The sequence below is a fragment of the Chaetodon auriga genome, chromosome 4 (genome assembly GCF_051107435.1).
Source record: "Chaetodon auriga isolate fChaAug3 chromosome 4, fChaAug3.hap1, whole genome shotgun sequence".
Classification (NCBI taxonomy): Eukaryota; Metazoa; Chordata; class Actinopteri; order Chaetodontiformes; family Chaetodontidae; genus Chaetodon; species Chaetodon auriga.
The window spans coordinates 23840403-23861803 of NC_135077.1; the positions used below are offsets into that span (position 1 = coordinate 23840403).

The 21401-nt window shown below is 42.6% G+C and overlaps 2 protein-coding genes across 5 annotated transcripts; both read left to right on the plus strand.

The window, feature by feature from the left end:
• The first annotated feature begins 829 nt into the window (after positions 1 to 829).
• Positions 830 to 3708, plus strand: LOC143319595 (ras-related protein Rab-33B-like). 2 transcript variants are annotated; one of them, XM_076728691.1, is made up of 3 exons: positions 830 to 1193; positions 2598 to 2770; positions 2895 to 3708. In XM_076728691.1, exons 1-3 carry the CDS (start codon positions 975 to 977, stop codon positions 3223 to 3225), a joined length of 723 nt encoding a protein of 240 aa, XP_076584806.1. In that variant the 5' UTR covers positions 830 to 974; the 3' UTR covers positions 3226 to 3708. The 2 variants fall into 2 exon arrangements, with proteins under 2 accessions (XP_076584806.1, XP_076584805.1); XM_076728690.1 differs by having other exon boundaries at positions 831 to 1193; positions 2592 to 2770.
• A 3401-nt stretch (positions 3709 to 7109) lies between these two features.
• Positions 7110 to 21248, plus strand: LOC143319887 (uncharacterized). 3 transcript variants are annotated; one of them, XM_076729139.1, is made up of 7 exons: positions 7110 to 7290; positions 11379 to 11479; positions 11927 to 11999; positions 14470 to 14823; positions 17419 to 18252; positions 19911 to 19973; positions 20255 to 21248. In XM_076729139.1, the coding sequence occupies exons 1-6, from the start codon at positions 7218 to 7220 to the stop codon at positions 19955 to 19957; spliced, it is 1482 nt and encodes a 493-aa protein (XP_076585254.1). In that variant the 5' UTR covers positions 7110 to 7217; the 3' UTR covers positions 19958 to 19973; positions 20255 to 21248. The 3 variants fall into 3 exon arrangements, with proteins under 3 accessions (XP_076585254.1, XP_076585255.1, XP_076585256.1); XM_076729140.1 differs by having other exon boundaries at positions 11382 to 11479; XM_076729141.1 differs by lacking the exon at positions 19911 to 19973.
• Positions 21249 to 21401: the final 153 nt, after the last annotated feature.

Genomic DNA, 21401 nt, shown 5'->3' on the forward strand with positions numbered 1-21401 from the left:
CTCGAACACAGACAACTTTCTCGTCTCGTCTTTAGTCGTCAGGGCATGATGAACAGAGATTAATGTAATTTTTGTTATCAATATTTTTTTTTATCTACGTTGTCGTTACAATTTAGTCATGCAATAAAACGATGTCAACGAATATTTATCGTCATAATTTTCGTTGCTAAAGTTAACACTGACCCACAGCCAGGGTTTTCAGGTTTGCACCACCGCAACAAATGCGTGGCCTGCTGCTGAAGCACACATTGTTTAAACCCTTAAAGCCTGTATGGAAACGACACCTCACAGGACAGCAGTGTCTGTAGGGGTCAGTGGGACAGCGGGACTGAAGAGGCCACATATATGACTGTATAGTAAAGCCACCAGTAGGGGGCAGCAACGTGTTCCCGTGACAGCACAGCTGAGTGGATGAGGGAGCTGCTGCGGCGTTGAAACAACCGACACAAAGTTGAATTCAGCATTTGGTGGGAATTCTCTGTTCTGTAATAACAAACGAATTTCTGTGTCAAGCCACTAATAAGCGGATCTGGATGTCCGGGTGTGTATTCAGTATCAGAAACATATTATGCATACTCATTACTCAGAAATGAAATGTAATTGTCAAAGAAAAGGTTGAGGGACTTTTCAGAGGAACTCATCATGTTCATGTGTACTGAGGCCATATGCTGATGTCTGCTCTCATTGGATCAACTCTCCACCCTCAGACTCCAATCATCACCATGCTCCGAGTCAAACGTCAGACTCACTCTCCTCCTCACGTTTACGCTGCTCAGCGCCAGTTTTCAAGGAGCGTTTAGGCGGAAAGGTGTCAACACAACATCAAAAGGCAGTGTCTCCTCCCTGTCAACGTCCAGCTGTATTTCAGTTCAGACCCAGTGAAGCTGCGTGCAAATATTCCTTCGAGATATTCTTTAACGCCGAGCGCGTTTGTGCGCTTTGTGTTCTAGTGTCAGTGAACGAACGACGGGTGAATGGAGTCATCTCTTGAGTTTTCCAGCTCTTTGGGCAGCGTGTCCTCACTGCTGACACGCTGCAGGACCTTTAAAGTGCTGGTGATCGGAGACTCCGGGGTGGGGAAGACCTGTCTCACACATCGACTGTGCGCCGGGGAGTTCCTCGGGAGAGTGGAGGCCACCATCGGGGTGGACTTCCGCGAGAGACAGCTGGATGTCGATGGAGAGAAAATCAAGGTAATCAGTGAAGTTTTTGCATCATTTAAAACAAAAGAATGAACGTTTAGACTGAACAGGCTGACTGTGCGCAGGACTGTGCCACACAGCTATTTTTACGCACAGCGATATTCCAACAGCTTTTCAAATGCAAATAAACTGACTGCTAAGGACGTTATGCGCGAAATGTTGGTTTTTACAGGTTGAATGTTAAATGAATTCAGTGCTCTTCAGGGGCCCAGTCAGCCTGGACAAACCTTCAAAAGCACCAGGAAATCCGTGCGTAAATATTCCCGTTAGACTTCTCCAGTGTGTCTGTCCTTTTTAACCTCGACTTCACCATATTTCATGTTGCATTTTAATCTCTTCTGTTACCTCTAAATGTTCGTTTAATATAGTTTTTGTCTCAGACTAAATGACAGGGAATTCTCAGGCTGGCCGAAAATCAGCAGATCTGCTTGTGTTTGCAGAACTAATGCAGTCTGTAAATCACTTAAGGGATGACATGCTTGATTTTAGTGGCATGTCAGCTGTTTACATCAATAGCCTCATAAATTCATGTAATTCTGCTCTGATTTTGAGTCTTGAATGTGATGTGACAGTGCTGTAGGTTTAATTTCAACCCCATTGTGTAAACAAGATAAGGGACTGGCTTATTCTATCTGAAATCTGTGGGTGTTATTGTTGGTGATGTTTCCTGTGTGTTTTGAAACGGCCACATGACAGAGGAAGTGTCTGCCAGTGGTCACTGAGGATTTGTTTATGACTGCATGACGTCACATCCCACGTTCCTAAAACGTTGTTGGATGTTGATCAAACCTGTTTTTTTATGCAGTTACATTTCGTGTTAGCAGGGATGTTTACAAGACTTCTGGGGCAAGTCCAAGACAAGTCTCAACTTAACCAAGTAAAATCTGAGTCCAAATCAAATCTCAAGTCAATCGAGTCAAGTTTCATGCGGTCTAAATCAAGCCACCAGTCCTCATCAGTTTTACAGGTTTTTGACAGCTGGCAATTAAAGTCATCTGTTTGTGTTATTTTGCATGTTTATGTTATGTGTCAGGTGTATCAGTTCTGTTAGAGAGTCACATGGTCCTTCACTGATTTGAATTGACATTTAAAACTTGACTCATTCTCAAACCAAAGCCCCTGCAGAGAGTTCTGACTTTCTAACGAGCAGATCAACATGTTTATTCCTTTTCTTTGTTCCCTCTCGGTGATGATTCATCGCATGCCCCCGTGCATGTTTTTCTGCCTGCTGAAGGGTATTTCAACACGTAATTTCTTTTCCTGTTCGTGCCTTCCAACTCATTCATTTCCTCTTTTTTCGGTCTCGACCACCTCCCCGTCAGTGCCAGCATGAGAAGTGCCTGAATGTCAGACTCTCGCTTTCTCCTCTGCTTTCTCCCTCACCACCAGCTGCAGCTGTGGGACACAGCGGGGCAGGAGCGTTTCAGAAAGTCCATGGTGCAACACTACTATCGTAACGTCCACGCTGTGCTCTTCATATATGATGTCTCCTGCCCCGCCAGCTTCAGCGGCCTGACGTCCTGGATAGAAGAGTGCAGGCAGAACTCCATCAGACAGGAAATCCCCAGGTAACGTCATCAGCTCTCTCTCTCTTAACCTTTCCTCTTCAATCAACATCAACCGTTTCACTTTCGGTACAACTCTTAATATCCTCTTCTTTCATTTGTCCCCTTTCTCCTGTTCTCCTCACAGGTTCCTGGTGGGTAATAAAAGTGACCTCCGTGACCTCCACAGGACCGACGGCCAGGTGAGCCAGGAGCGGGCGATGAGCTTCGCCAAAGCACACGGCATGATGTTTTTTGAGACGTCCGCCAAGAACCCGCCAAACAAATACATGAGCAGTCAACGAGGTGATGGGGAGGTGCCGTATCAGCAGGACAAGGTGGAGGACATCGTTGTAGCTGTTGGTGCCAAACTGAAGAGACAGAAGACACCCTCAGCAGCAAGCGGCCCGCCGCACAGCGGGTCCTTTAAAGTCCCGAACAAGAAGAGACCGGAGAAAGAGCTGTGGGTCTGCTGCTGAGAGGGGACTGTGGGCCGTTTCACATGGAACAATGTGACGTTTTAGCTCTGTCCGAGTGTACGATTGTGTGTGAATGTGTGTGTGCGTGTGTGTCAGAGTGTAAGAGTATGACAGTATTGTGCCTAATGTTCATTTTTAACCAAAGATCAAAAATGCAGAACTTTTACATTTGAAACACAGTTGCTGTTTCTCCCGCAGAGAACTTTAATCTTCATACTCTTGAATATGTGAGATGGCCCACTTCAAAATGTTGTGTTTATCCGTGATTTTATTGTATACAATAGCTGGAAAATAAAGGACTGTGAATGTAAACATTATTTGGTGGAAGCTCTGATCCAGGTGACCTTCTGTGTGTATTTTCAGCATGTGTGGTCTAACTGGGAGCTAACTGTGGCTACTTGTAGTGGGTTTCAAGAGACGTCAGCTGATGTGGCATCAATGTTTCTTCAGACTTCCATATTATGTTGCACTAAGTCAGATACATTGGAGGAAAACATCTGTTTCCCTGTCATAATTATGACTTGGATATTGACATAAATGTCAGTCTGGATATCATATTGACTCCTGTATGATATGAATGTAGTAGGAGTGTACATGGTTTGAGGGGTCTTTACTTACTGGACCTAAATTTGATCTGCATCATGTGGACTCTACCTTGATGTCACGGTGGAAAGGGGCCTTTAAAGACACGGGACTCCATAAAAACTTGGTACTTCATCCAGGCGTGGTTTCGCAGGGTGTAGCAGTGCACGCTTCAACAAGCTCCATGACTCAGCCCACGTGGGTAATTTATATGAGAACCTGTGTGCACCTTTGTAAGAATGCAGAATAAAAATCGTGAGTTATTTTGGTTTGATGGAAATGAAGCTGGGTTGAGTGGCAAAGTGTGGACTAGTTTTATTTCTGAAGCTTGAAAAGGAGGAAAATGACTGAATACTGTAAATGAATATCGATACTCTGTCTGCTAAGTCTGTTTGGTCATGCAAGACCCCTCAGCTGAGTAGACTTTTGTTGTCGGACATAACTCAGTCCATCTAAATGTCAGTATGTTTTAACACTGTTTAGCTGTACATATGTTTCAGTATCATGTTTTGATGGTCAGCTACAGAATTTCTCAACAGTTGGTTAAAGGTAATTTCTAAATGGTGGAAAATCCTGCAATTTGTTCAAAATTTCAAACACCTCTTGGCCCACAATAGCATATAGTACAAAACGTGTGTGAGCACATTCAACATGCTCAACATGGAGCTTCTTTGCGGAGTGGCAAAGAAGCTCCATGTTATCTGAGGAAGTGGTTATCTGAACCCAAATCCTAATCTTTTCGTGAACCTAGGCGTTTTGGTGCCTAAATCTAATTGAAGTTTGACCATCACCTGAAATGTTTTTCTGCAAGTTTTATTTTGAAAGTCTAACCTGACATTTTATATTTCTTAATAAGGTGACCACAGTTTAACCAAAAGTGATGAGATGACCCAAAGTGAGCCAATGAGAGTACACATCAGGCACACAACACTCAGTGTGACACAAGCCAAGGGGCCACAGCTGGATGAAATACCAAGTGTTTAGGGGGTCCCTTAAAGTCGCAATGTGTACAGTTATAAAATTGCTTGACATTGTTAACCCCATTGGTAATCCATCACAAAATGAAAACACATGGCACAACTCTTCCCCAGCATGTTCTCACCTTCCCCAACAAGTCCAACCAGGGGAGAGTTTGTGCTGTCAGAATGATATGAACAACACTGAAATCAAGTAAACATTCAAAACAGGAAGTAACTGGAAATGGCTGTTAGAACATCTTTAGCTTCCATAATGTTAACGTAATGAAATGGAAAAGTTTTGCCAACTGACGTTCAAACACACACCTCAAACCCATGATGTTGCTCTACTAGCAGAGAGCAGGTCTGTCTGTTTGAACATATGGGACTCTGGATGAAAACTTTGAAAATGTGTTCTTAATTTCTATGAGTACAACTTCCTTGCTCGCTCTGAGAGGCATCTGTCCTGACTCTATGTGTTGCTCTGTCATTTTATGCAGTGGTATTGTTATGATACAGCACAGTCAAACCCTGGCTGTTAACGGCTTCCCTCCACAGGACTGTGTCCAGATGGACAAAGCATCACAGCAGTCATGCACCGGTCTTGTGCAGGAGCAGTGTGGGCGTTGCAAAGTGCATCACATGTGTGCCGAATCGATGATTCAGAGGTCATCACATGCTTCTGCTCGACGGTCAAGGCAACTGTAGATCGTGCAACACACCAGAGGTACGGGCAGCCGAGTGTGTGTGCACATGCAAGTGTCACACTGATGCAACATTCAACAGCCACATGACGGAAAGACGATAATGGGAAGAGGGGAGAACCTTCCACTGACCTCCTTTTATTGTTGTCTAATTTGCATTAACAAACTTTTTTAAATAAAATGCATTATACTCATTAAGTGTGGAGAGAACAACAGAACGTATAAGAAATAAAATCCTGTGTTTTTCTGTTTACTGTGAACAGCTACCTCTGAAGCTCATGTTTGAACATCTGATGATATTGTCTTTCTGTAACAGACGTGAGTTCCACTGCAATGTATTAAAATACTTCAGAGATGCCCGACACCAACTTTACACTGATCATGGAGAGCACTACTCAGCTTGTGAAAAGAAGAGCTTTAAGTGAGAAAATGATCCCCGGATGTGTCATAGTGATGTCATCGGGGTTATTTTGGTTTGGGCGTCACAACCTTTGAACAGAAAGCCTGTACAGAGCTAAGGCCCGGGCACTTTGACAGACATGGAAGCTGTAAGGGGAATCAGTTTTGATCATGCACATGTGCTCATTTCCTTATGTTTGATCATGCCGAATCCTGTTCGATGTAAGCTTTGACTGAATGAGCTCTGGCCTGATTTCCTAAACTAAGGCACTATCGCCCACCTGGTTGCCATCAGCAGATCCTGACCTTTGGCTTATGCCATGCAAAATACCACAGGGATGTTATGTTGGGAAATTACCCAATTCTTCTCAACAGCTCATACTTTGTAAGATCTGTTCTTTTTTTGTTGTGCCCACATTTTACCAACTGTGTCAGATGGTTTGTTACACAGAACCATCTGAGAAGTCATCCATGGAAACTGTTAGAACAAGAACGTGCACTTTCAAGAAATACTTGGCAGGTGACTGAATGAAAAGTTACATAGTCTTGCTTTAAATATGTCTTCATAAACTGTGAATATGCAACATAAATACAATACGAGCAGAGATTAACAGACAGGGCTGAACTCACACGTCCCCCATCTGTGATGTTTGACGCGTCTTGTTCGTGTGCTGACGCCGGTTTGACCACTGGAGGGCGACTGAGCCTCTGCACTGTATTTAAACCCTCCTGGATCAGCTGCAGTCAAATAAACAAATGCATCCTCTCTAAAAGTCCCTCATGCTTGAACAGAAAAAGAGCAGCAACACTCACACTCTCATCTGTCCATCTAGTTTTGCCTCTGCCAGTCTGAGCCATGCACGGTGCAGGCTCACAATAGCTCTGGGACAGTGTGCAGCCTGTTATGCAACCACAGTTCACTGTCTCTTTCCATGCATCCACATGGGGCTGTAATCCACTTGAAACCAGCGTGAGAGATGTCTGATCCCCTGCACAGTCACAGCACAGTCAACATGATTCCAGCTCGTTTTAGGAGAGACTTCATCTAGTGGATTATACAGAATGTCACACACTAAAAAACTGCAAAATATGCGCAAGAAAAGTCCAAACAAGCACTAGAAATACTGTGAGGCCACTTTAAACGCACACTGTCGGCATCTTTACAGCCTCACATTAGCTTGCTGGCCTCTAGGGGGAGCTCCGGTGAACTCTTTTTTTTTTTTTTTAAAGTGGGTGTCCTCTTTGCAATCAGCATCGGCAGCAGCTGAGTGCGCCTCCTCAATCATCTTTAAAGCCTGCAGCGGACACACGGACACACACTCCTTCACCTGCTGCTGAGAGCCGAGAGAAGATGTTCTGCAGACGGGCATGGCAGAGAATCGGGCCGCTGGCACGGAGGGCTTTCAACCCTGCATCCAGAAACGGTAAACTAAGCTGGCAATTCATGACTTCTGGGTGTTTTTACATGATTTGCCGTCAAGTTAAAGACTACAGTCTGGTGCCTTTGCCAGCACGTGTGGATTCAAACTGAAGTGCTGATTTTAACTTTTTCTGAAAAGACAGATTGTCAAACTGTGCTGACTCGTACAGGTGACTTTAAAAGAGAATTTCTGCCATATTTCTGCACATCCTTTAATTCTTTCCAGTTTATTGTTTGCATGGCAGTTTGTGAAAGTCCCTTAATGAGATCCATTGGTGTGTTGTGCAGTGTGTCAGGCAGGAGGAGGTGTGTCCTGCTCTGGGAACACGCAGTTCTCGCACATTGGTTATGAAAGAGCGCATCTCACTCGACTAAAACTCTCGATTTTAAGTTTCATAAATAAGTTGCAACAAGCGCACTTGCTTTTGAATGTAAGTATTCAAGTCTCAAACATATAGTTGGACGTTTGTAAATAAATAAGGATCCAGAAGCGGTTCTTTGTCATGGTTACACTCTGTCCCAGGTTTGCTTTTATGAGCTGGACCACATGGACATCAGCTACTGAAGTTTCAGCCCTCCACAGTACGAAAATTAAATTAAAAAAAGGTCTATATAAGTAAATTGTCCGATCTATAACCAATATCTCTTTACATTATAACACCAGAATCAGCAGAAAATATTTTTGTTGTTGCATCTGCATTGTAAACCTCTTTGGAGAGTTAGCACATGAGGTGAAGGAGATTTGACACTTGATCACTTGTCTTTTTAGGAGATTTTCTCTTTTCATGCATCCATGCCTCGATCATCCTCTACTTTGGGATGTGAGCATGTGGAATTCAGCCTGAGGGCAAACTGCTGCTTCAATTTCCTGTTTAAAAAAAGAAAAGGCCAGACTTGTCCTGCAGGTCTGCACATTCTCCTCACCCACGTTTCACAGCACATATCTGTATTTTTGTCATCACGCTTTGTAAATATTGTTATTTATTTATTTATTTAGTGTCTCGCTTGTACACAACATCTATCGCCTGTCCCTCCTCTGAGCTTTCTGTAAAGCCCGTTCAGGCAAATGGTGACTGTCATTCTGGGCTGGACTCTTTCTGTCTCAGTGAGCAGATGGTAGTTGACAGAGTTGCAGGAGAGCACACATTAAACCAACCTCTGCACACACACACACGTCACCGCCAACACAGCAGCCATGTTATCTGTTGTTGCCTGACATGCGTGTCCATTTTTACAGGCTTGAACCAGGCAGGGATTAACTGATTACTTGTATAAATAACCTGTACTTGGCCTTGTCCCTGTGCAGTGCTGCTGTGTCATGGGTATTAGAGGAGGGAGGACTTAAGCATCCACAACAGGACTACTGCATGATCTGCTCTGTTTTGGTTTCATACACATAGATTTGATGCAGAGGTGCTTTGTTTGTGACACACTAAAAGAAGATAGAGGAGAAGGTATGCAGGGATTTTACTGGAAATATGAGGAACTCATGACTGACGTCATTGCGCCACACACTAAAGCTAGAATACAAAGTCACTTATTTACTTATTCACTGTTGAAATTCAGAATGTGATATTTAATGATTTACTGATATTGGCTGAAACACACAGCAGCATGTGAATAAGAGGAGTGGTGGTGCTTAGTGGTACTAAAGTAAATATGCAACTTGAGCCAGCAGCCATGTAGCTTAGCTTAGCATAAAGACTGGAAACAGCAACAAAGTAACAAAATTTGATGATGAACACTTATAAATTGCATACATTTTATATTTTATCAACAACAGAGTAAAAATGGCACATTGTGGTTTTATGGGGGGTTATGTGCTGGACTGTGTCTTGGCTGGGTGCAGTTGATGGGCAACCAGCGAAGACTACAGGAAGTAACTGCTGCAGGTCCAGAAAGATTTGATGCATAGCTTCCTGTAAAACCAAGATGTATCTTTGTACCTCTTACACAAAAGAGATGTAACGTGTTCATTTGTGGCTTTGTTGCTGTTTGACAGTCAGGGTGTCCTTTCCTGCTAGCTTCTCTCTTGTTTCCAAGCTCCAGCTACATATTTAACAAGTGGTATCAAAATTTGCAGCAAGAGAACAAATAAGTGCATGGACCAAAATTCTCCCCCCTCGGCTACGGTGGCTAAAACATGAAAGGCGCTCTGTAGAGCCAATGTTTGGTTTGTCTAGTCTGGACTACTGTAGAAACATGGCTGACTTCGCTCTCTCTGTAGATATAAAGAGCTCATTCTAAGGTAACAAAAACATGATTATTTTACATTAATGAAAACATAACTATGAATATTATATTACATTTTGGCCAATAGATTCCCCCCTAAATCCTACACACTGGACCTTACACAATGGCTTTTTTTGTTTGTTTGTTTGTTTGTTTGTTTGTTTGTTTTTTGGGCACTTGAGGGCAGCAGAAACAAGTTGTGAGCATAACCTTGACGCTCATCAACTTTAAAATTGACATGAACTCATTAGCAAACAGCTGCTTATTCACACATCCAGCAGCCACAGAGCAACATTTGACCACCCAGCGAATGTGATATTGACACTGTCTAGCTTTATTTTTAGCTCTATTTTTGGTCTCTACCATTTCCTTTGGACTATCTGGCTCTTTAGCTGTTAAACTCTCCACTGTGTTGACCAGCTAGTCAACCTTGCTGTTAAGCTCTGTGAAGCTGAGGGGATCTGCACATTCAGCTCATTCTCAGCAGTGTGAGCAACTCCTGACACGTTGTTTTCATTCTGCATTTGAATTATTATAAAATATTTATGTGTTCAGGGGATGTAACTCGAACTTGAGAAGACAAAAATTAGGGTTTGTTTTAGGCCTAACTGAAATGAAGATTTTCCTAATTGTTCATCTTAGAGATGTGTAATCAAGGAGACTGTGACCTTTGACCTCTGACACAACACAAGCTCCTGTGTAGTATTATTTTTATTTTTTTTAAATGACAATAAAACATTCAAGCTTGCTTTGGGTCAGAGTGGTCAGCTTTGTTTTTGGTCATTTAAAAAAAAAAATTAAAAAAATTCTGTAAATCAGCGAGGGGTTAAACATGTTGTGAATGCAACAGGTGAATAATGGTCCATGTCTTCAATAAGATGCAGGTGGTCCTAAAAGTGGCAGGATGAGTTATGATCTGTCTGAACGCATGAAACCAGGGGAAGACAGAGGGGCGGTGCACGTGCTGTACATTGTGTTCTTTCACTGCAAACCTTGTGTGCGCGCACAGTGTACATTATGCCAAAGATATCATATGTACTGCAACTGCATGTACACACACTTTGGTGTGTGTGTGCATGCGTGTGTGTGCGTGGTCTGGGTAGGAAGAGATTAGGATGAGGCTGTGTTTGGGATGCAGGGTGGTTTTATTTATGGCCTCCTTTGCATGCACCACTGGCAATCCTTTAAACACCAGCAAATCTTTTCACATGGCGCAGAGGCTGCCGTCAGCCATGCTTACCTATCCACAACGACACCAACGCCAGCCTGTTAAGAAGCGTCTGACAGACCCTGATATGTGTTTAGGGACTAGTTCAGATGAATTCAGACCAGATCATTTTGAAGTTGTCAGTGCAAATCTAAGATGATCGAGCAGGAAGTGTTTCAGTGTTTATGTGTTTGTGTGCTGGGGATTTAATTTAAGGGACAATTCTTTGTTTAGCTTGGCTGCTGCTGCTAAGTCTTTCCATCTCCTCTGCCACAAATGACCAGCGTTGTATTGTGTAACTGGATTAAGGGATGAAGACATGTTGACGCTGTCAGAATGCACTGGTCTTTGGGCCCAGTGGTACTTCTGATGGGACAGTTTCCTGAATAAAAAGCCCACAAATTGCCAGGCATATGTAGAACTTTCTCTCTGATTTTTGACTTTTTATTCATGCTAATTTTGCATTTCATAACACAAAGCACATGTTCTACGTGTGTTCAGTCAGTAGTTGAATGTGTTGAAAGTCGTCCTAGTCCAAAATTACAATCGATTCCAAATTTCTGATTTGCTAAATGAAAACCTGTTGGCTGAAGGTCAGCTTCCCATCAAGTTTCCAAACTAACCTTGGCACTCTGCCCTCCTGTGTCTCTCAGCAGCTCCAGTGCGACACATGGCCTTTGGCGTTCCTGGAGGCTCCTCCAACATGACATACTTTGTTCTCTGTGGAGGAGGCCTCACTGCTGCCGTCGTCTATGTGAGTATCTTCTCCTTTCCACGTTCACCTTCAGTTTGGTTGGTTACTGTTTCTAAACACAATGTAAATATAGAAATTAAGGAAGATCTTGACTTTCCTGCTGCACTGATTACTTCCAATCATCCCTCTGTAGCTTTACAGTGGGGTCTCTTAGCTGGTGAAAACATGCAGTCCCAGGACAGACTGCACTGTGTAGCAGACATCACCACAGTGGAAGGGACATAGAAGGTCCTGTGTGCTCTCCACACACAGCTATTGTCTGGGCAGTTGTTTCTGTTTACTGTCAGGCTCTTGGCAAAGCACAAGTGTGTATCAGCTGTTTGTTCATGCTAGACAAAATGTCACAGTAAGGTAGAATTTTGTAACACTGTTACCGTGTTCTACTGTTATCATTTGACGTGTGCTGGAATGTACTGCATGAATGCATATCTGCCCTCTTTCTCTCAGGCCTACAAGACAGTCAATGGTGATAGTGAGCGCTATGAGGACAGACTCGCCAACATGGGCTCCACAGCAAAGGGTCAGTTGCTGGCACACAACACACACTCAACCTCCTGAGCACAGCTTTGTGCAGCCTGTGTATCCTGCACAGGCCTTCAGTACAAGATGACACAAATTGTGTGGCTGCGTTTCCAAGTGATACCACAGAAAGTCCAAAAGTAGATGAACACACATGGCAGTGTCTGGCTGAGCCAGCACAGATGTGGGTGAACATGCTCAACATGGAGTTAACATGCCTCAGTCCTCATGGGGACAATGTAGAGCGAATCAGGGCGTTTCCATGACCATAGCATACATGTTTTTAATTACATTCATGTATGAAAGGTGACAAAGTTTCATAAACGTCCTTAATACAGGATGAAATGTTTGTTTTGAGTGAAAGTGAGCCCAAATGGAAGGTGTCAGCTTTCTCTTGTTGCCTCGTGCTACAGTGCCCCTAGTGGCAGCATTCAGACTGTGTTAAGATTTTTCATCTGAAATCGTGTCTGTGCTCACGTATTTGCGTGGACCGTGTCTGTGCCCCAAGTCCACAGCCATGCTATCTGCTTTGTGAGGCTGTGCGTGGGTACAGTTTGTGTCGAGCATGTGCTAACATGCTCACCATAACTTCACTGACTTGCTAATGTTTAGCAGGTGTTATGTTTACCACGTTCACCATCTTAATGTGCATATTGGCATGCTAACATTTGTTAATATATTCAAATATTCACCAAAGCTTTTACAGTTCATTTCCTGGGGACCAGGAGTGTCTGTCCAAAATTCCAGCCTAGCAGTCTATCCAATTATAGTTGAGAAGAAAAAATCAAAATTCCAGCCATTTTCTGGCTTTCTGCATCTTTTTTTTTCAGATAAAGCTAGACAATGTGAAAATATCAAACATTAAACAACCAGTTTGATCACCTCTACACAAGAATATTTTTATTTTTTCTCAGATCACACAGTTCTCTCAATCTTTTTTCTTTAATATTTCAGAATCACCCACTAAGATAGGCAGTTTTTAATTGAGCAAGTTATAGATAAGTATAATGTGACCTTGATTCAGGACCTTAATTCGCTTAATTTTCTAATGCACTGTTGAATTGAGTAAGATTAGATTTAGAATAAGTGGACCTGGTGGAGAAATGGGAAGCAGAAGGTATTGCTGTAGTTGGGAGTTGGTTCTAGCTTCACCACCCAAATAAACATGGTGGAATGATCACTCTCAATAGCTTTATCTTGCCTGTCTGTTTTGATTTCTGTCTGCAAATTATTTGTCTACTCAGCCAGTTTGAGCCCGGAGACATCATGGCTCTGCGCCCAGAGTAATTGGGATGAGCCGCAGCTGCCACTGGTTCAGTGTACATTCTGCCTGGAAGTGTTGTTTCGGCCACAAATGGAGCATAAAGCTCTGCTCCCCACAGCGCTGGACATTGTTCTGCTTGGGCTTTAAAGTGGCAAGTGATTGCATTATGTAATCAACCAAACATTTCCAGGAAGTGGTCATAGAAACATCTTGATGCACGTAGTGATTGTGATCAAGGATCATATTGTCCTCACATGTTAATCTGAGTATACATCACTCAGTATCATAACATTGCAGATTTAGTGCTCTTGAGCTGCACAGTTTAACAATCAGGTGGATTGTTTGATTTGTTTGGCTACTTGTGATGAAAACAGTCTCTCTGAAGTTCGGATGAAAACTAATCTTAACCGTATATTTATCTAAGGATCAGACCTGACAGTGAAAACTGAGCAAATCCGTCTCTTCCTGACGCACATGGACTTAGTTCATGTCTAAGTGTTGACTGTTGAACAGTCATTTCAAAATCACTGCCCTGGTGGGACTTGAACCCACAACCTTTGTATCCTTCTGTGCTTGATTAGAGACCAGTGCACAAAAGACCCCCCCAGGCCTCTGTCAGCATTTAAAAAAATCAAGACACATTTCCCATCTTGATTTTGCAAGTGTTTACTCAGTCATTTCAACTGCAATGAGATAATCTGTGAAGCTTCACTTAAGATCGGCTTTTAGCTTCGATTTTGCACTTGAGCCATCAAACTAAAACACTGCTTTAACTCCAAAGTGCTCATTTATCATGCATGAACTCTGCGGTCATTTAATACCTATGTATCGAGTGATAGCAGCGCCTGAGGTAAAATGCTGGTCAGCAGTTATTTGTGTCCCGAGGTTGACATGTTGGGATTAAGGATTATCCTTCATTTTACTCACCTTATACTGCTTTACCTTTTTTAGACCTTTAAAGACGCAAGCTCTGGACCCTCAACCCCACATTAGCTGTTGACGAGTCAAATACTTCAAAACTGATCACTGTTAATATATCGTTATTATTATTTACATGTCTTAACACCAACAGCCTAAGGTACAATGAACTAGCTAATTCTTCAGATTAGTTTTGGTTTGGCTTTTTCTGATGCACATAACAATTAAGAAGAAACCAGTCAAGAAAGGTCAAGGTTATTAATTTCTACCCCATCCTCTTAATCTGTAGCACCAGAAGCAGCAGCACCAGAAGTGGCGGCACCAGAAGCAGCAGCTCCCGAAGCTGAACCCGCCCCAGTGGAGGAGGTGGCACCGGCCACTGAAGTTGTCGTGGAGTCTGTCCCTGCTCTTGTAGAACCAGTAGCAGAGACCGCTGCCGAACCTGTCGCAGAGGCTGCGTCTGAAGACGAAACCGCTGTGGCCTCCGAGGTGGTCGTTGCTGAGGCTGCAGCTGAGCCAGCAGTCGAAGAAGAAGCTGCTCCACCCGTAGCTGTAGAGCCGGTCCCTGAAGCTGCTGCGGTCGCTGTGGAGGTTGCAGCCCTGGAGGAGACGCCAGCAGAGGCCCCTGTAGCAGAGAGCGCTGGTACGGCAGCAGTAGATGAAGTCCCTCCTGCTCCCCCTACTGAGGCAGACGCTGGCTCTGCAGCTCTTGAGGCTGAGGCTGCCCCTGCTGCAGAGGTGGCTGCATAAAGCTGTGATGCCTCCATATTTCTCCCAGAAAGGAGGGCTGTGTTCTTCCTCTCTGGGATTAGGAAAAAAGGACTCATGAACCCCTTATTTTAATAAATGAGGAGCCGGGTTAGTTTTCACTTCCAGTTGGTTAATGAATACCAGTAAGGGGTTCATCAGTCCAGTTTTCAGGTGCCTTCCTTCCCTGACCTCACCCCAACCTTCAGACCCAGAACATTTGGCACTAGGCTGCCTGTTTAGATTCAGTGTGGGAAATTCAGTTTCTATACAAAATTTTCTGACCTGAGCAAATACAAAAACGTACGATGTGTCAATGTGAAGTTTGACCAAAAACCAGTTTGCTCCTCTTTTCCTGGCTGCAGCTCTTGCCTAACATAATTTTTGCACATCTCCTCTCAGACTGAGGCAAAGTTAAAGATGTGCTTCACTTTTTGATTTTTTTTTTCTTTTTACTTACACTCTTTTTCCCTTGCACATTCAAATACTTTCATTTACATTACTACAACCTCACTGCCTGCATCTACAGCAGCCTGCAGCCACTTTGTCTAACTGACCCTTCATTTCAGTATACCAGCCATGTGCAAGACTGTTTTATAGTGTTAAACTCATCTCTGCTGTGTCTTTACTCTTTAAATGTGAAACTTTAATGTTTGAGGGAACACTCCAGAAAATTCATTCACCTCTTTAAGCAACTTGTCATTCTGATTAATACAGTTAAATGTTCAAAGAATAAAACCTCACTGGATTGATATGGAGACAGTGTTTCTTTTTCTGTTTATTGCATTCTTAACACTACTCTAAGGTTGACTGTGTGATTTGAATTTAATTTTTTTTCATTGTTTGCATTTATCAAATTCTGCAGGTTGTAAAATAACTGGTTCAGAAGAAGTATCTCATCTATCTGAGGCTAGACTTTATTCAGTGACTCATCACAGATTGTCGCTTTGAACATAGAAAATGATATGCAGTAAATATTGTAATAACTGTATTGTAGGTATAGAAACAGCCACCTCCTGTAGAAACGCTCCCTTTCCTGAAGAACCTCTGTGCCATGTTCATGCTCCTGTGCATTCAAGGGGAAGAGTGAAAGACAACCATGTACACGTTTGCCCTCAACACTGTGTTCCAGGGTATTACTTGTTGAGCATGTGACCACTCTTGCATAGATCTGGTGAGATACACTAAAACTAATCCATGAGCAATCACTGAATGGTTTTCTGTGTGCAGCATGAAACACAAGGTCAATCCACCTACCTACCCTCACCTGGGTGTCTGTAAATACTGATCTGCAGGAACAGTTATATTATGCAATAGGTAGAAAAGAGGTGCAGGCATAAGAAACTATCAGGAGGATGTGGCGGGTCCTGCTCAACTAGTTGAACTGCAGCATTAACTTTTTTTTTTCTTTCAAAAATTTACCCCAGATTTGATTGATAAACCACAGATTAGCCTTTTATTTGGAGTGGCAGATACAGTTTAATGCAGTCTCAGACAGGTTAAGACTAATCCTAGATTACAGTAGTTGTTTCAGGGTGTCCTGGTGGCTCACCAGCATGGGGTGACAGACAGGCTAATGGGACATTGTTGGTGGCAGCCCAGGAATGTTTACTATCCAACAAGTCCCTTAAAAATGATGTGAACGACCTTGAATGTGGGAATGCTTTCTAAAAATGTCCATCTAGGGTTTATCCATCTCCATCGTCTAAAAAAAATGAGATTTAAGGCTTTACTCTAAGAAGCTAACTGCTTTTTCAGGTGCTGTGTTTCTCAAAAGGTTACAGCAGCAGCAGCAGGAGCATGAACTGGTGAACAGGTAGTCTCCTGTAGAGTATTTCCTGAACCTCTGGTGACTGTAGACCATCCAGTGATAGACACCAGCTCAAGGTAAGTGCAATTTATACAAAACAGCACAGCAAACCACGATACCAGAATTAATCCTGGCATTTCTGAAGGACTGCTCATGGCTTGTTGAACTTGAATTCACAAGGGCTGCGATGAATTATTTTTATTATTGGTTGATCTGGCAATTATTTTTTCGATGAATGAAGATCATGAAATTTTCCAGAACCCAATGGGTTGCCTTCAAATGTCTCATTCTATTTCTAACAGTACAAAACCCAACGTTTCAAACACAGAAAAGCAACAAATTCTTGTATCCTAACAGCTGAAATGATGAGAAAATCAGTAAATATTTGACATTTTGGTTTAACTTAATCTTATTAATCATTTATCAGAATTGTTGCAATTGTTGAGTGTCCGTCTTTCTGAGTGAATCAATTGAGTGAAATTGTTCCAAAGATAAAATGTCCTACAGTACAGTACAATGAAAAATACAGCAATCATGCTTCACATGGTACCAGGCCTCAAATTGAGGATTTTAATTCACGTGAAGCTCATTGTACCTCTGTTGGATTGTGTGTACTTGTATTCTATACAATATTTCAAATCTCTCTCAGCCACAACTTCCTGTCCTCCTTCTGTCCTCCAGAGACTATGCCAGATCTGCTCACAGCTGTGAAGATCTTAGCTGGCTCTACAGTTGAGATTGCAGCAGCTTCTGTTGGTGAGACGAGTCTGGTGAAAGCTGTCCGGAAAGTAGAGGAAGATGGAAAAGTTTTGGACTCCACACTGGAGGTCGTAGAGCCAGAAGTCCTGGAAGCAAGTGCAGAGGTGGTAGGTGAGGAGGCGGCTGAAGAGGCAGCTGTTGTAGTGAACGAGGAGGTGCTGAAGTCTGCAGAGCCTGGCGCTGATGCTGAAGATGCAGATGGTCCAGCTGTTGAAGAGGAGACATCTGCTCCAGGAGCAGCAGCAGAGGAGGAGGAAGAGGAGGAGGAAACGGTTCCTCCTGAGGAACCTACAACTTCAGCGCAGACGGTGGAGGAAGTAGGTGAGGTTGAGGCTGAAGATCAGGCTCCAGACCCTGGAGCTGCTCCAGAGGAGGCTGTCTCCACTACAGAGGCCTTGCCTGAAGAGGCCCCACCAGCTGAGGAGGCCACCATTCCTGCTGAGGCAGAGCCTGTTGCTGAGGCATCAGTGGAGGAGGCAGCAGCAGAAGCTTCAGCAGAGGAGACGGTTGAAGCTGCAGCAGTTGTGGACACGATTCAGCTGGCAGCAGCGTCTGGGTCAGACCTGGAGGTCCTCTCAGCTGCCGAGCCAGAATCTACATCAGAGGCTCCCGTACATGAGGCCAAGCACTGCCACTCCTGCCACTCTGCTCCATCAGCAGCAGAGGAGGTGGCGCCACCTGTTGCTTTGGCCAGTGACGGGACCCTGGATATAACACATGAGGCCAAGGAGGCAGTGTCACTGGTGGAAGGACAAAGTAAGAACATACTTTAAGAGGTTTTTGATTCCCCCATACCTACTTTAGCATGATCTATAATGCTACATGATACAAACTACACTTGTTGCTTTGTTACATTCTAAGGAAATAGCAGTAAAATATATGAGAACTTTATGTTTTACTTTTCAAAAGCAAGACCCCAAACCTGAAATAAGATATAAATATGGAGTAAGAAAACAAGTAGAGGAAAAATATGCTCCCTTCCACAGACAGCTAAAATACCCTCCCCCTTTTCTGCACAACTCCTTTCTGATAATTTGCATACTGTCCCTAAAAATTATGTTCATTATCTGCATTGCAAATGCACATAATGTACGTTTAAAACAGTTTTAAGACTTAAAGATTAATTACACCCCAAGCTTCAGCTTGTGTCCACCTTTTGGACGATACTGAAAAGATCATTAAGGTAAGTAGGGTGAGAAATGTTTGTCCTCATATTTGAAAGACAACATTGTCAGACATCACAAACCTTCATGTGGACGCAGTTAAACTTTCAGACACTAGATGGCAGCACAGTAAGTCTTTGTAACTTGTTCAGAATCAGAAATCAGAAATGTACATATGTTAAACATATGTACAACTAATACCAATCATGTACATATGTTGTACATATGTTAAACATATGTACAACTAATACCAATCATTACTTCATTCCATTAAGGTGTGCCAGTGTTAGGGTGTGTGCTGGCTCTCTGACACGGCTTAATGATAAACTTGAATGGAAATAAGCCATTCTTAATATTATTAGCTCCAGTCGTGCTTTTCTGTGACTGAAGTAATGGTGGACATAGATTAATGTGTTTCAATATAAAAGGCTTACAGACACTGTCAGCTAAAAAAAACACAGGACTTAATCTTCAGGAAAGGTTTTAGAGTTGCTACAGGACCCAGGGGCTGCCTCATAGAATCAGTATGGAGGTGGACAGTTTCTTAGTTTGACTTTCAGCCTGTTTCCTTTGTTGTGAGCTGGGTTTAACCTTCCATGATAACATACAGCAAAGACCTTTATCTTTCAGTGGCACAGTACAGAAGCTGAGAGTGGCTGTGCTTGCAATTATCTCTTTAATGCCATTATCTCAGATCATGAGTTAATTATTACCAAAGTTTTGCTATCTTGAGATAATGACATGAAAACGAAAATTGCAAGCATGGAGATCAGGGATCAGGAGTGCCAGGCCAGCATGCATAGATAGTGTCTTGACAACTGTAGCAACTGATTCAAGATGAAAATGTCAGTTGAGGGAGAGGCCATTGATTGTTGCATCAGACTGCATCTTACTTACAGTACCTTTATACATTTTAATTGTACCATTCATACACCATCAGTGTGGGTAGTTTCATTTCCAGTTATTCTGTGAAAATTCATAAAAAGTTCATATTGTTTGCTTTGAGAGTCCGACAGACAACCCCCCACAGAGCAGTGTGTGCATGTCATGGTCCACATCTTATGAAGTCATTTTCTCATGATAAATTATCTTATCCTCTTGCTGCTAGATTTCTAGATTCAATAAATCACAAACACAATGTGGCCAAATTACGACTTTACTGCTGCAGAATTTTGCCATTAAAAAAAACAAAACAATATTACCTTCCATGTATTTGGCTCTGACAAGATGTATTTCTGCCTATATCCACAGAGCCAAAGATGTCTATCTGGACTGTAAAAAGCTGCTCAGTGATGTAATAGTACAGTTAAGAAGGTAAACAGCTAAAAGCAGCACAGCTATAAACACTGCTGTCTGTGTAGAACTAGAGGCGGTAGAATGGACATCTTCAGGACAGGCTCCGTTCTCAGCATTGGAGATGTGAGATGTGAATCGTGTACACTGCTACTACACTTTTCTTTGCACTTTCTTTGATTTAGATCCTGCTTAATATGTCCATTCTACTTATTAAAACTCTAGGATGAGTAACATTAACACTCCCATGTAAACTCTTGCATGTTTACCATACAAACTAGTGTTGTGCTTGTTTGTTGCAGCCACAGAGACTATGGCGGTGGTGACAGCCCAGTCATGACATGACAGTGTGCCTTCCACAACACTCGCTCATCTGTCAGCCAGGCCAGGACGGCCGATGGAAACAACACGAGGAGAACAAGCCACAGGCTTCACTAGCTGATGTGTCTGTTCTGAGATGTTATCACAGAGGTTTTTTTTTTTAAGTTCTCTTTCTGTTCTTGATCAATCTTTGTTAGCAGTTTGTGAATTGACTCCCATTATGACTCTTGTCCTGTAGGTGCCACTGCTGCGAAGCTTTTCATGACCAGTTGGATTGAACAGAAGTTTCTTAAAAAGGTGTGGTAGTGAGCAGTGGGTGTGATTCAATGTCACAGTAATCTAGTGATAGACTGCTTTTCATAGATATTGCCAATTTCTACAAACTCTACCAAGATTTGTAAGTGGAGGTGCACCTCCATGTTTTCCTCAAGCCGATTACAGCACATCATTTTCCCACTGTATCAGCTGATATCTTAGCATGCAGACATGCATTCAGTACAAATGCAGGTGCAGTCATGACTATCTTGAGGTATTTAAGTGTTGAAAGGCTGTTATACTTTTACTGAGCTGCTAATTTGAAGGTGATGCATTCATTACAATACCAGAGAAAAATAATGATGCCGATAGCCATATGTTGGTCTATTTTCTTTTATTTAGTGTTATTGTTGTCTATATTTGACCTTCAACAACAAAAGATTGATACATTATATATAAGTTCAAACCAATATAAACTGATTTGCACCCTTTTCCTGAGATGATTATGTTCAACTCAAACAGTCCTCCAGAGTTGTAGATTGATGCTTTGTTTTAAATATATTTGTGGGTGCACTGCATAAATAATCTTATATTAGCTATATCTTATATTAATATGTTTGAATAGTTAATATGTCACTTTTTATGTCATTAATGATGTCTCTGTTGTCATGCTAATGTGTTCACATAGACACTTTAAATAAAGTGATGTATAAACACTCAGCTTTGCTCTTGTGTTTCATTGTGTTGTTAATCAGCATGGTGATGCACTGTGCTGCGGTGACTAGCAGCGCACTGACCGCTTTGTGGAGACAGATAACTATTGTTTTAACATCTGTCTAATCTTGTTTTTATTAGCGGTTTTGGAGTTTTGGG